General features: G+C 39.7%; 1 protein-coding gene across 2 annotated transcripts in view; it reads right to left on the bottom strand.

The window, feature by feature from the left end:
• Positions 1-955: 955 nt before the first annotated feature.
• Positions 956-13,907, bottom strand: part of SLC1A2 (solute carrier family 1 member 2) — a 123,137-nt gene continuing 110,185 nt past the window's right edge. For both annotated transcript variants that reach the window (XM_034769688.1, XM_034769690.1), the window contains exons 10-11: positions 7,637-7,868; positions 956-3,504 (exon numbers count right to left, since the gene is read on the bottom strand). In XM_034769688.1, coding sequence (XP_034625579.1) covers positions 3,430-3,504; positions 7,637-7,868 — 307 coding nt within the window. In that variant the 3' untranslated portion in view covers positions 956-3,429. The remainder of the gene's footprint in view (positions 3,505-7,636; positions 7,869-13,907) is intronic.

The raw sequence follows: 13,907 nt of genomic DNA, 5'->3' as shown, positions 1-13,907 counted from the left end.
ACACTGAAGGCCAGATGCAAAATAATGAGGCTAAAGGATGATGTGACAGTGACAAGCATTATCCACTCAAATGTGAAACTTGCATTAGCTCAAGTGGCCATTTCCTGGGATTTTTCTTGTTTGTTTAGTTAAGCAGCAACCCAGCCTCATGTGGAATGAGCAAATTAGCAACTGCAAGCCAAGTATGAGTTACATTTTCCCCCAAGAAATGGAAAGCTTTTTGATGGTTAAATTCAGTACTGTGCCAGAGTAGCTACACATTAAATATTACATGGGAGAATTCAGCCTGGGAGATAGCCAAAGTGTTTCCCATAAGTAGCACATTTCTATATTATAAGTAGAAGAATGACATTGTAATTATCTTTGAAAGTTCCCTGAGTTACTGCAACTATAAAGTCTTACTTAAAAGTCCTACAGTCTGCTTTTTTAGTCAAAACTAAAGCCCCAAATTTGCTCTCTGTACGTGAGTGGAGTTACTCTAAATTTTCACCTCCTCCTCCTCCTCTAGTCCCATCTGAAGAACTTTTTAAAGGGCAATATGTCCAAAGCAGATAGGTGTAAGGAAGGATGTCTGAAACAGTGTTTCTCAATAGGTAACTGTGTGGAGCAGCTTAGTCACATGGTGCTGGCTCTCCTACCTGTTTCCAGCTATCATATTGCTTTAAAAGATAGCTAAAAATACACTAAACACTTTCCTAATGTTACCTTTCTCTGTAGGCAATTGCTGTAGCTGCCACAGGGAAGTTAGATTATTATGAATAGGATGGAAGTGGTTTAGGAGACCACCTCTCAAAAATATAGGCCAGGCTATGAAAACCTTTGAGAACCCAAGCTCTACACTACAACAAACACTATGTTCTAGTCTGGTATAATTGTAGGGTGATCATACGTTCCGTTTTGGCTGGGACAGACCCTTTTTTAAGTCCTGTCCTGGCTGTCCCGACTTTTTTTTTTTAAAAAAGGAGGCATTTATCCCGTTTGCTCTTGCTGACTTGACCAGTTGGCAAGAGCAAATGGGATAAATACCCACTTTTGTCCAAAAAAAGCAGGGTGCGGTGCAGAGGGGGCGAGCAGAGATGCCAGCCCCCCGTGGGTGGGTGGGGGGGGAGTGTTCCAGCATGGGGGGTGGAGGGCAGCAAGGTTCCAGCAATTGGAAATAGCCTCCTGAGGGGGTCCCTGCAGGGTACCTGCGACGGGGAACAGCCTTGCATAGGGGGAAAGGGGCCACAGGTGAGCAGCTGGGGGTGTCCTGTTTTGTCTTTTGGAAATATGTCATCCTATACAATTGCTACTTAGCTCTCAGTGACTTTCATGTGAGGTTAGCCAACAGCCCAAGTGTTAGAGTTCATTTTAGAGAGTGTTACAGCTGTCTTGAGCAATTGATCTCTTTCTGTGGGGATCAGGGAAGTGAACTCTTCTTCAAATCCAGACTAAGTCCCTGATCCTGAGAAGTTCTGTGTACCCACAATTCCACTAAATACGTTGAACAAGATGGAACAGAATTCCATAGAACAGTACAAAAGACCTACAGAAAAGGACTAATTCTCTATTAAATTCTTTAGGTTGTCAGAATAATGTCTATAGAACTCACAGTAGTTTAATAGCTATTAAATTCTTTAGGACTTTTCAGTTAGTGAGGCAGCAAGGGGATGTCAAAAGAGCACTAATGTTCCCAAGGAAAATACTGCACAGCTACAAATATTTGAATGGTGAATATGTTGACTCTAGGTTTGATTCTGCAAACCATTAAAAAGGTGAGTAGTCCTTACTAGCAGGGGCCCATAGTGACTTCATTGGAATAGCTAACACAATACAAATTAGCAAAACTAGACTGAATTATTGTTTAAACACTACATTCACACATGTTATTCCAATTTACGTCAATGGCAGCACTGCACTGTGCATGGACAGAGAGAAGCATATGTGCTTCATTTCCCATCTCACCTTTTAGGTAGGTTCATTATAAGCTCATAGGCTGGACAGCTCAGAGAACAGTTTAAGAAACACTCACATCACAGAAGGTTTGTTCAGAGGGCAGAGTTTCCCTCAGCTACCTGGCTCAGATTTGCTGTAAAACATTATTAATTTCATAATAGAGTACACCTATGTCTTTACAAGCTCTGATTTTTAACAAGCACCTTTTAAACAACCTAAGAGAATGATTATTGCACCTCTACATCTTACATTAGTTATACCGTGTCGACAAAACTCTGCCTTGTTTATTCCTATGCCATGTGGTCTAGAATCACTGCTTGTCTGACATCAAAGACATTTATACAAATTGTTTCTTCACAATAGAGAGATGGGGATTCAATTTATTGGACTGAATCCTGAAGTCCTGGTTTACTTTTCACTCAGTCCTAACTCTGGCAAAATTCCCATTGACTTCAATGCAAAATTTGACCAGGTAATGACTTCAGGATTTAGCTCATTGGCTCAAATCTAAGATGGACTTGAGAAGAAAAATAGTTATCACTTCAAATTAAGTGTCCTAAATATACATTTAATTTAGCTTAGTTAACAAACCAACGTATGCTAAGCACCATTACATTTTAACACCCTATTACATATAATTGCTCGTCCTCAACAAAAAGAATGTTCAATAATCATTTGGGGACAGATTCTGGTGCCTTCCTTAAGTTGAATAACATCATTCTCCTTGAATAGTTTCAGAGGGACTAAATGGGCTGTAAGGTCCTATTTCATGTGAAGAGAGCATCAGAATCTGGTGCTATCTGAAAGGCCCAGAACCTGGCCCTTTGTATTTACTCCACTGAATTTAATAAAGTTATGCCTGGGGTGAATTTGGCCCCCAAAACCTAAATGAAATATTTATTTGAGACACTTAATTTAAAGTGTACCTGGGAAGATGAAAATTCTTAGTCCCCCATGCCAGCTGCTAATTATCAATAAAACTTATCGAAAACCTTTAGAGACATTTACAATAAATAATGTAGTTACACAATGTTGACTGTACCAAAGGTACACTGCAGTACTGATTTGTACATACATCACAAGAAGAGACACTGAGAACAATTTAAGGTTTATATGATACTATATGTTCATTACCCTGAGTCCCTGGAGAAAGCCATACTGGCTTTTTGATCTTTCCATTTTGCAGCATCTACATTTTCTGACTCTTGAGCAAAAGAGAGAGGCTGGTGAGAACATAACTGTTAATTCATAGAGTATTCTCCAGCTGCATCCATTCAAACAGTACAAGTGAGACAGATAGTTATGGATCACTATTTGGCAAAAACACGGTAGCTACAATGACTTTATGAGATCTTTGCTAAGTTTCGGTTAACAAATTAAATAAGCAGAAACTTTAGATGTTAAATAAATAGAGAAATATTCTTTAATCTTGATATCTTTTACCATAAGATAGCTTCAGGGGCTTATTAAAGATGGAGATGGGACTCGCTTTCCTTAATTTTCACGTTTCCAAGGCTCTTCCTCAACAACAGTGAAGTCTGCAGATTTGCCATTGGTTGCCAGTGTCACCTGCAAGTAATTATCATTGACATCTAACTTAAAGGCCAAGGCACTTTGACAAGAAAAGTTATGCGTTATATGGAGAAGCATGATATTTATAGGAGTAACATACTCCATGTGTGAATATATATGTATTTTATATATATTTATTCATAATTCACAGTGTCCTCAAAGTGCAGAGAGGTGTGTGTGTGTGTAGGTGGGGAGGGGTAATTTTAATATTGGCTAGAAAACATGAGTGAACAACGATCCATGTTTTTTGGATTTTATTTTCCCTTCACTGTTTGAAGTCGTATAGTTTTCATAAATATTTTACACATATAGACAGTCCTGTCGCTTTCAGACTTTTCCTAATTTGCAAGAAGAGTTTAACTTGAACTAAAAAAATTTCCTATAGAACTCATCTGCACTGCAGGACATCTGCTGCAGGATATGGAGGAATGTGAAAGGGACAGAATGATAGAGGAATGTGAATACATATATACACACACACACACATTACAAAAACTTCAAAGAAAATGGCAGAATAGCTGCTCCACAGACATGTTGTAAAGCATCATTCATTGTGCCACTATTTCTATTCATGCATGTGAAAGGTTCAGTTACAATCAGGTCAAACAATTCTTATTAATACTATATTTTATACACAGAACAATAAAAAAGGTCATTGTAGCATTTCAAGGTTCATGCTACAATATTAATTTGATAAGTATGGTGGAAGACCAATATTGGTTTATCAGTTCATGGGAAATGTTGATCGCTGTGTTACAACCCAACAGTCAATATAAAAATAGCCATATGAAATCCTTAACAGGAGATGTGTGGGGCTCAAGCTAAAGTATTTTGTTTGACTGAGGAAAAATGAACTGGACCTTTACATAGTATGGGAACCTTTTGTCTAATTCTATATGGATGGCCTATTCTTTCCTAGCTTACCTTCCAAGTTACTGTCCTCAGCTTCATATGAAAACTTAAAGACAGGACTGATATTCCACATGATGGGTAAACCGAATATATGGAAGCATTTGGACAGGGAAACATTACAAAAATGCACCAATGTTTAAAACAAAGCCAACCTTTTTCACAGATAATTGGAAGGGAAACACATGCAGTTACAAGAATACGCAGCATATTTGGAGCTGAAAACCACATAAAGTAATGTGAAAAGTGATCATAAAAATAGAGAAATATCATGCAATAAGAGCCACTATACTCCCACATAAAAAATAGACTACTTATTATAAATATACAGTGGCTACACAAGACTATAAAAGACTTGAATTATCTGGAGTATATTACAGGAAGTAAATAGAGATGATATGTTAATATATTAGCTTTTCAAAACTTTGATCAGAGTTGCAGCGAACTTTTCTCCCTTCCAGTGAATTATCTCTTGAAGCTCAAGACCTTGGTATTTGGAGCCTGATAAGGTAACTTAGAGAATTTTTCACTTGACCACAGCTCAAAGAGCACTACATCATCATCATTACCAAAATATTTGGGAGTTGTAGAGCACTTTACATGTTCAAAGTGCTTTACAAACATCAACTAATCCTCACAACACCCCTGTGAGGTAGGTAAGTATTCTTATCCCCATTTGGCAGATGAGGACACTGAGCCAGACAAGTATTTGCCCAAGGACAGTCCTGTGTTTACTCTACTAGGTCAAGGTTCCTCTCATATACTTGAATGTACTAATTAAGCTCCCAATGAAGAGCAAGCCTAAAACAACAATTACAAGTGTCAAATTTTGCTTGCTTAGGAGTCAGTGGTATCCAAACAAAAAAGGCCTGCTGATATAATTCAAGAACTGTGTTAAGTTCATGTCTGGTAAACAAGACCAGTGTGGGACTGGAAAACAATGAACCAAAATTGGTGTGTTTGAAATTAGAGCTAACTGGTGGACAAAATAATGAGGGGATGGACTAGTGCATCCATCACTCCCTTTTGAGGTCCTTAAAAGAGACTCGGGGGGGGGGGGGGGAGAAGGAGGAATGAAAATTAGCAGAGGGGAAAACCTGGCTAGCTCAGCACTGGTAGAGTGCAAGAAGGGGGAAGGAGCAAGCTTCACCATTTTGAAAGTGAGGCAATCCCAAATTAGGGAAGTTCTGTTTCCCTGGGTTCTGTGAGTTCCTGTAATTAGGAACCTTTGTAACACAATCCAGTTTCTCTGTGGATCTGTCCAGCAAAAATACCACCTTAAAAAGTTCCTGGTAGCAGTGTCATTAGAGCATCACTTGCAAATGATGACATAAACCTCAAAATCCCACTGTGTTTGGGACAATTTTAGTGATTATGACACAGCCAGTAATTTATGGCTTGTTGGTATCTTTTAAATGAAAGGGGGACTGGTCCTGAAAAGTCCTGAAGTGGTGCAAGTTCTGAACTCCTTTTAAAATCAAGCCCAGAGTGTGTCACAGTAAGACTGAAGCCCACATTAGTGAATCTTCAGGTGCTTCCTAGTAGCACTAAATCCAATAAAATCAGCCAGTAATTGTTTGGCCAAAAACCCCAGGACTGATCCTAACATCAAAGGTAATTGGTTCTTTCCACCTCTTTAGGAAGAGGAACAGTTTTATCAGACTATGAAATGGTTTTTCAAAGGAAGTGATAAAAACCACATCAATCAAATCTAGAACTGGTAAAAAAAATGTTAATTTTCTTTTATGAAAAATGTCTTTTAAAAAGAAACAGATATTGCCACACAATTCTTTTCCTTTCAAAAGAAAAAACAACAACAACAAAATGTATAAAATATTCATTTTGTTTCAATTTTCACATTTTTATTTCTTCCGCTGCACCCTACTTTTCCCCCCTTTCTTCTTGATTTTCCAGTGGAATGAAAGGGAAGAGGGGAAGAGAAGAGAAAGGGGGGAAATATCCCCCAAAATTGAAAACCAAAACAAAATGATTTTTTCATTCAAAATGAAAAGTTTCATTCATCTTAACTTCACCAAAAAACTGAAAAATTCCATGAAAAAAATGTCGAACAAAATGAAAGCTTTGGTTAATTCAAAACTTTAAGGGAAAATACCATTTTTCAAACAAGTCATTTGACCCTCAATAGGGCAAACCTCTGAAAAAATGTACTGTGAAGAATGATCTTTGGCTTAGGGGTGGGGAAAATGACATCATAAATCTTTTCCATCTCCATTGTCTACGATAACTTAGCAATTGGATTTTAGAGATGGGACTCATGTCCATTTTAAGTCTATTGTGGAGATTTAAAGGTGTCAGAGAATCCACAAGCTTTCTCTTTCTCTCTGTGGACAAATATCTGGGTGTGGTTGACTCACTAGCCAATCTAGACATGTTTTGATAAAATATGGAAAAGGTCACTTGCTATATAATCAGGTGGGAGGAACAGGAGAAGCACCTAAAGTAAAAATTGGCCGTAAAATGAAAAGTTTTAATTTGGTTTTGATTTTTTTCCTTTTCAATTAAATATTGTCTTTTGACTTTAATCAGGCCTGTCCTAGTTCTGGTTGCCTAGTAAACCTTTATACACAAATCACTCAACCTAGTTTTTCATTCAACTGATGGGGTTTCTGAAGTTCGCTTCACTCTAATCAAGACATTTTTTTCTTTTTAAAATCCAGGTTAGTTACAGTGAAGATTAGATAGAAATGGCAAAGTTTGTATTTTTACAATGACTACCAAGAAAGATGATGAAAGAAAAGCATACCCATGCTGTATGAGTGCTGGCACGATCACTGATATGGTGCATTTATCACGTGTGTCTCTTTATGGCGTATCATGGAAGACTGCCATCAAATAATAATACCTGCACTTGGTTTACAGATAGCCTTCATTTGAGCAGCAATAAGCTCTCTGTTAACAAAGGAAACTAGGTAGATAGCCATATTCTCTCTGTGTCTTGGAATATTCCATAATACACTGCATAATCCCTTAGTTTTTGATATGTAAACATTGTGTATGATTTTTCACCTCAAATGCCATGTTTAAGAAGAGTGCAAAAAATCTTTGTAACTTCTTAAACTTACTTAAAAGGTCTGAGGTTCACAGAGACTGTCACATTTATGAAACAATTTAAAAAAAATACATGCAGGTTAAAAAATGAAGTAAAACAAAGCATGCACTGCTATATACAAGTCTCAATATCCATAAATGTGAAAGGTACCTTGCATTCATCTACTATGACAGAGTTGTGAGCTGCATAAACACATTGGTTTGAGTTGTTTTCCCTATGATTTTTCATGTCATCATAAATTGACTGAGTCTTGGTCATTTCAATATCTTCATGCCCCTTATGCTGGGAATCCAGGTTTTCCAGCTCTGTCTTGGAGAGGTGATACACAATGCCAGCACCAAAAGAATCTCCTACAACATTTACTGATGTTCTCATCCGGTCTCTGCAGGAGAGAGAGACAGGTTTGATAGTTAATGATAAATCAGTCTGGAGCATGAAAGACTCACTTGTTGTCTGGACTTCACTATTAGGGAAAGGGGAAAGTTCGGGATGAAAGGAGTGCCTAATATTGCAGGTGGTGCTGCTGCTGTCATTTATCCTCTACAGAATGTTTATGGGATCTTTAGAATGGAAAGGATTTTAGCTTTCAAGAGAAGTTGAAAAGAAATGCCTTCCCAGGGGACTGTTCAACAGAAACTATATATAGACTTCCATGGCACAGATACCCATAGTCACAGATCTGGTTCCCTGATGTGGCAGAGCGATTGTACAAAGAAACAGCCAAACTGTATTTTGTATTTTGCTGAGATCTGTAAAGTGCCTGCTTCTTGGGTTGGAGATTTTGTATCGCTATGCACTTCCCATCTCACTGCCAGTAAATTAACCTGAATTCATCAGGGCCCCAAATTCTCTTTACACAACCAGGGGAAATGATTTTAGATTTAGTGACTTATTCCAGCTCTCAGCTGGTGTAAATAAATAGCCTCTCCCCTTTATTCAAACTGAGGAAGCTATGGGAAGGTGATGTGAAATCTCGCTATGGGACTCAAACCTTCAGAGCTCCTGTTGGATTCTGGTTCCCTCGCACCACTAGACACATAGCCAGCTGTTATGGTGGCACTGTGCCCATTCACACTGTTATATGCCAGTATTCATAGGGTATATGTGTCAACCAAATATAACCTGTGAAATGATGAACCAGTGACACTTTTTCAGTAATAAGAGCTTCCTGGTTGCAAGTTGATGACAAATTAGGCCCACATGCTTCTTTACAAGGAAAAATATTTGTTGGCACTTGGAAACATTAGACCATCGGTGGAGGCCCTACCTTTCTCCAGTATCCTTTTTACACTGCTGATGATTCTGAACATGAAAGACTAGATTCTCCCCCACATCAGAACCCTTGATTCCATGTCTCCTGCCTATAGCAGACACTATTGCTCCATTGCACCCTATGTAGTCATTTATGTCAGTGTAAATTAAATGCAAGTAAATGTAAAATGCTTTCACTCTGGTCTGGTGCCATTTTACACCTGTTTTACACTGATGTAAATGACAACAACACCACCGTGGGACTGTTAAAAAGTCACATTTCACCCCAAGAGGCAGCTGTGGTTCAGGGGCAGCGGAAGTGATCCATGTATAGTGTTGTGCATGTCTATTTAACTTGAAAGGTGCTTTGACATCCTTTTACGGTCAAAAATGTAAAATAATAGCAATAATAATAAATCTGTAGACCTCTACCGATACTAGCTGGACAGAAGCATCCTCAGAAAACTCTGTTAATTCTAATCTAACAAACCCACAGCAAGCAAGGGAAGAGTGCTTGTGGTGTCCTGGTTTCTGGTTCATCAGGGAGTCAATCAGAAATGCGAATACAGAAAGGCTGAGGTGTATTTCCAAAAAACCCAAGTCTTCTCAGAGGATGGCAGAATGATTGAGCAATATGACCTTTGATCAAATGACAGAAAAGCAGGATGTACAATTCCATGCTGGTAGAATTCCTTTCCATGTAACCGTCGTTGATTTGACAACATTGATTTTTCCCTGCTTTTTCTAATATTGTTGGTACTAGGTTTGCATTGTACAACTGTCTAGCACCACGCCAAAAGTTTAAATTTGATTTATAAATCAATGAACTACTACTAATCATTTTATATTCTTATGCATGACTGAGTGAAACTTTTGTTTAGTGCTTTGACTAAAATTTCAGTGTAAACATTTACAAAACCCAATTGAATCGATTTCACAAGTGTTTTTCATTATTTTGCCATTGTATCTGACAATTATGGTGGAATTTCATAAGCATATCAGCAAAGTTTTGCAAAATGTTCATAAAAATAGTACCAAAGTGTGAAAAACATTTTTCATTTATGGCCAATACTCACAACAAAACATTATATAGAAGGAAAAATCCCTCCAGTTTTGCTTTGCTTGAGTGAAAGATTTTACACAGTTATTAAGTCATGCACGTATGATCCCAACCCTAGTGGAAGTGGCAGACTTAGAAAATATTACTTGCAGAGGGTTCATTTTTTAACAAAACCCATCAAATATACTGAACTCTGCAATAAGATCTCCATGGAAACATTATAGAATGCCTGAATAATTTTGAGTGAATAGTCTTAGGGCTGGTCTACACTGGGGGGGGGGAGGGGTCGATCTAATATACGCAACTTCAGCTACGCGAATAGCGTAGCTGAAGTCGAAGTATCTAAGATTGAATTACCTGGGATCCACACTGCGCGGGATCGACGGCCGCAGCTCCCCCATAGACTGCACTACCGCTGTTTGCTCTGGTGGAGTTCCAGAGTCGACGGTGAGTGCGTTCGGGGATCGATATATCGCGTCTTAACGAGACGCAATATATCAATCCCGGATAATACCAAACATCTTGAATGAATTCATTAATGCCACTTCAGGGTGAGTGCTCAGAATGCCAGACAGGAGGTGGAGACCAGAATCCACAAATATAGCTCCAGTGTGTTTTATACTTAACAGGTGAGGAGATGCCTCAATCTATCTGTGTCTGTTAGTAGACAAGAAAAGACTGTCTAAGCAAACAGCACAATGTTTCAGAACTATTCACTGTACACTGGGCTAGATTGACTTAACGGAAACACAGAGGGTGAAATCCTGGACCCACTGACTCCCATTGACTTCAGTCAGGCTGATTGCATCCAGAGAGAAAGGATGGGTGAAGAGAAAAGGTTCCATTCATTCTATTCTTAAAAACAATAGACCAAATTATGTTGTTGAGTACAGTGGTACAACCCCACTGAAATCAATAGGGTTGCATCAGTGTAAATAAGCTTGGGGGTAGCTCAGTGGTTTGAGCATTGGCCTGCTAAACCCAGGGTTGTGAGTTCAATCCTTGAGGGGGCCACTTAGGGAGCTGGGGCAAAATCAGTACTTGGTCCTGCTGGTGAAGGCCGGGGGCTGGACTTGATGACCTTTCAAGGTCCCTTCCAGTTCTAGGAGATAGGATATCTCCATTAATTAATTAATTAATTAATTAAAAAAGAGGAAAACTTGGCCCAGTAAATTATTTGTCCAACATATCAACTTCAATGTAGTCTGAAACATGAATTCTGAAAGGAAGATTGAGAAAGGGAGTCAGCCTGGCTTCTGCTGAGATACAGCAAATATTTTGGAAACAGAAGGAGTATTAAAGGACACAATCTCTCTTCCGACTACCCAAAATACCTAGTAATGTCAAGATCAGAAGAATCAATACATGACTGATGGCTGGGTCAGCAGTGATCAGACAAAAAGATTCTTTCATCTGAAGAAGAAAGGATTTCTCATACTTATGTTATTTCTCTTGTAGGATCAGATCCAGCTCCCATTGACTTTTATGAGAGTTGGATCAGGCTCATAGGGTCTGACTCTGTATTCTACTCACTCCAGTATAAATCAAAGTTAGCAGCATTGGAGGCAATAAAGTTATACCACTATATGAGTGAGAGAAGAAGCAAGTCCACAAAGTGTTGTTAGGTATTATTATTAATACTAACGTAAAAAAACATTGTCCCTTCCAAGGAGCTTTCTTGACTAGGTACTCTGGATCCTAGAAAGGATCCTAAAAAGGAGATTAAATAAATCCCTCAAGGTTCCCACTGACTCAAAAAGTGACATGCTTAACTTGGCTTCATCTTGTTGGCACTTAGGGGAATAGCTACTTCTATTTTTCATATTTTATTCTACTTGAGTTTAGATTCTAGAAACAGACCTAAGCAATAACATTCAAATATCAACTTTCCCAAGGAATGTGGGCCTAAGCGTTTTGAATTTAGACCCATGTTACACAAGCTACAGAAAAGATTCAGATATCATGCAAACTTTATCAGTTGTGTTTCTGAATGTAGATGTCTGCTTTAGATGTTGGATCTGAGCAGTTTTCCCAATGCAAAGTACTTCTGTACCAAGGGCACATGGTATGGCATTTGCTACGCTTGTTAGTCTCATAGTTGGAAAGTAGCCAGCTCTTGGCTACAGCTAATGATGCTGGATTCATTCCAGCTGTTGGCACATAATGCTCTCCTATTAAATGTCACCGCTGTGATTTGTTTAGTTTTAAATTAAGAAACTGCGAGAGTTGTGAAAGCTTGGAACATTTGCCTGACAAAGTTCTGTTTGTCTGTCTTTCTACCCAATCTCTCTGTACAAGAGAGGGACCAATGAGGATATGATCTGATCTAGATCCAGAACCCCCTTAAGCCTCAATTTGAGGGGAGGGAGAGTCAAGGCTGAGACCCAGTCAAAACTCGTTTGGGTTTGAGTGTTCTGAAATTGTGAAAGCTGTTTTCTGTGAGATTTCAGCGTAATCCTGACAAATCAGGTGATTTTGTGATCTTTTCTTTCATCTTGAACAGTAAAAAGCTCACAAGATGAGCCATTTTTGCAAGAATTTTTCTAATTTGACCTGAAATGCCAGGACAATTGCTATTCTTAAAAGATATCTACTGTATTGATTTGCATCCAGACAAGTTCCAGATATCAGGTTCATTATGATTGTCTGTACCTGTATCCAGGGCCGGCGCTTCCATTTAGGCGACCTAGACAGTCGCCTAGGGTGCCAGGATTTGGGGGGGCGGCATTTTGCTGCCCTCGGTGGCAATTCGGCGGTGGGGGTCCTTCCGCGCTCCGGGTCTTCAGCGGCAATTCTGCGGCAGGTCCTTCACTCGCTCCGGGACCCGCCGCCGAAGTGCCCCGAAGACCGGGAGCGCGGAAGGACCCCCCCGCCGCAGAATTGCCGACGACGACCGGGAGCGCGGAAGGACCCCTGCTTAGGGCGCCAAAAACCCTGGCGCCGCTCCTGCCCGTATCCATCTCCTGTATTTATATCTATCACTCAGTCAATTAATAGATAGCCTGATTCTGATCTCACACAGAAGTTAATGGACTTACACTGGTGTAAAACTAGCATAAGTGAGGTCAGAATCAGGCTCCAAATGTTTCATTAGCTTTATCAGCATGACAAGATATACAGAACTTGCCTCCTTTTTTTCCTCATTTTCTTTCTCTCAAGCCTTGACGCTAAGGCTCTGAATTTTATCACTACGGATTGCACTGTTGCTTGTCAGGCCAAAGAACCCCAAAGCCCTCCCAGTCTGGGAGAAGGTTCCAGGCTTGTCTTTCACTTGGACACAATCCTGTAACATTCCTTTCAGATGTTCTTTCTCTGACTCTGGCCTTGTCTATGCTAGCAAGCTTCATAATTGGGATTCACCACCGGTGCAGCTCCATGGCACAGGCATTTCTACTCCCATGTTGTTTAACACGCCTCTGAGCAGGGCTAGATGACAGAAAGGTAAAATTGTCTGGGCCCTGCCCACACTGTAGCTCCTGCCAGTGGAGCAGCACTTCTCATGAATTACGGCTCTAAGGTTCACTAGTGTAGGCAGGGCTTAAAATGACATTTCCCTAAAAAACCCAAACAAACCACATGCTGCATTTATACATCCTCCTTCCAGCAGCAGAACCCTATCTACTTGGCCTATTTTGAGTTCCAATGAAAACATATATTTAAAACCTGAGCATGGACCTCCTCTTGTCCTTCCGCTCCTAGCTGCAAATTCCTACGCCACTTTCCTGTTTTGAGCCATGACTTCACCAATGTATTTAAAACCACACAATATCCTCTTTTCCCTTCGCCAGCTGCCTGCTGAGCCCCACCCTGGTTCCCCGTTCTGAGCTATGATTTCACACAATTACAATATATTTTTTAAAATCATCTTTTCCCTTTGCTTGCCCCAGCTGTAAATTCCTGCCTTGTTTTCCCCTATAGATGGGACTGGAGCTGGGAACTGTTCTTAGACGCTGGTGTCTCACAGACAGGGTGATACACTGGCTGTAACTGAAGAAAACCCCTCATCTCAGATCTAGCAGATATATCACAGAAGGATGACTACAGGGGCTATGTTATGGGGTGGATTGAGACCTTGAATGCTTCCCAATAAGGCAACAAGGGCCAATGGCA

This window comes from Trachemys scripta, chromosome 4, assembly GCF_013100865.1.
Source record: "Trachemys scripta elegans isolate TJP31775 chromosome 4, CAS_Tse_1.0, whole genome shotgun sequence".
Lineage (NCBI taxonomy): Eukaryota > Metazoa > Chordata > Testudines > Emydidae > Trachemys > Trachemys scripta.
The sequence above is the reverse complement of the archived record's forward strand: the minus strand, read 5'-3'. Positions and strand labels throughout refer to the sequence as shown.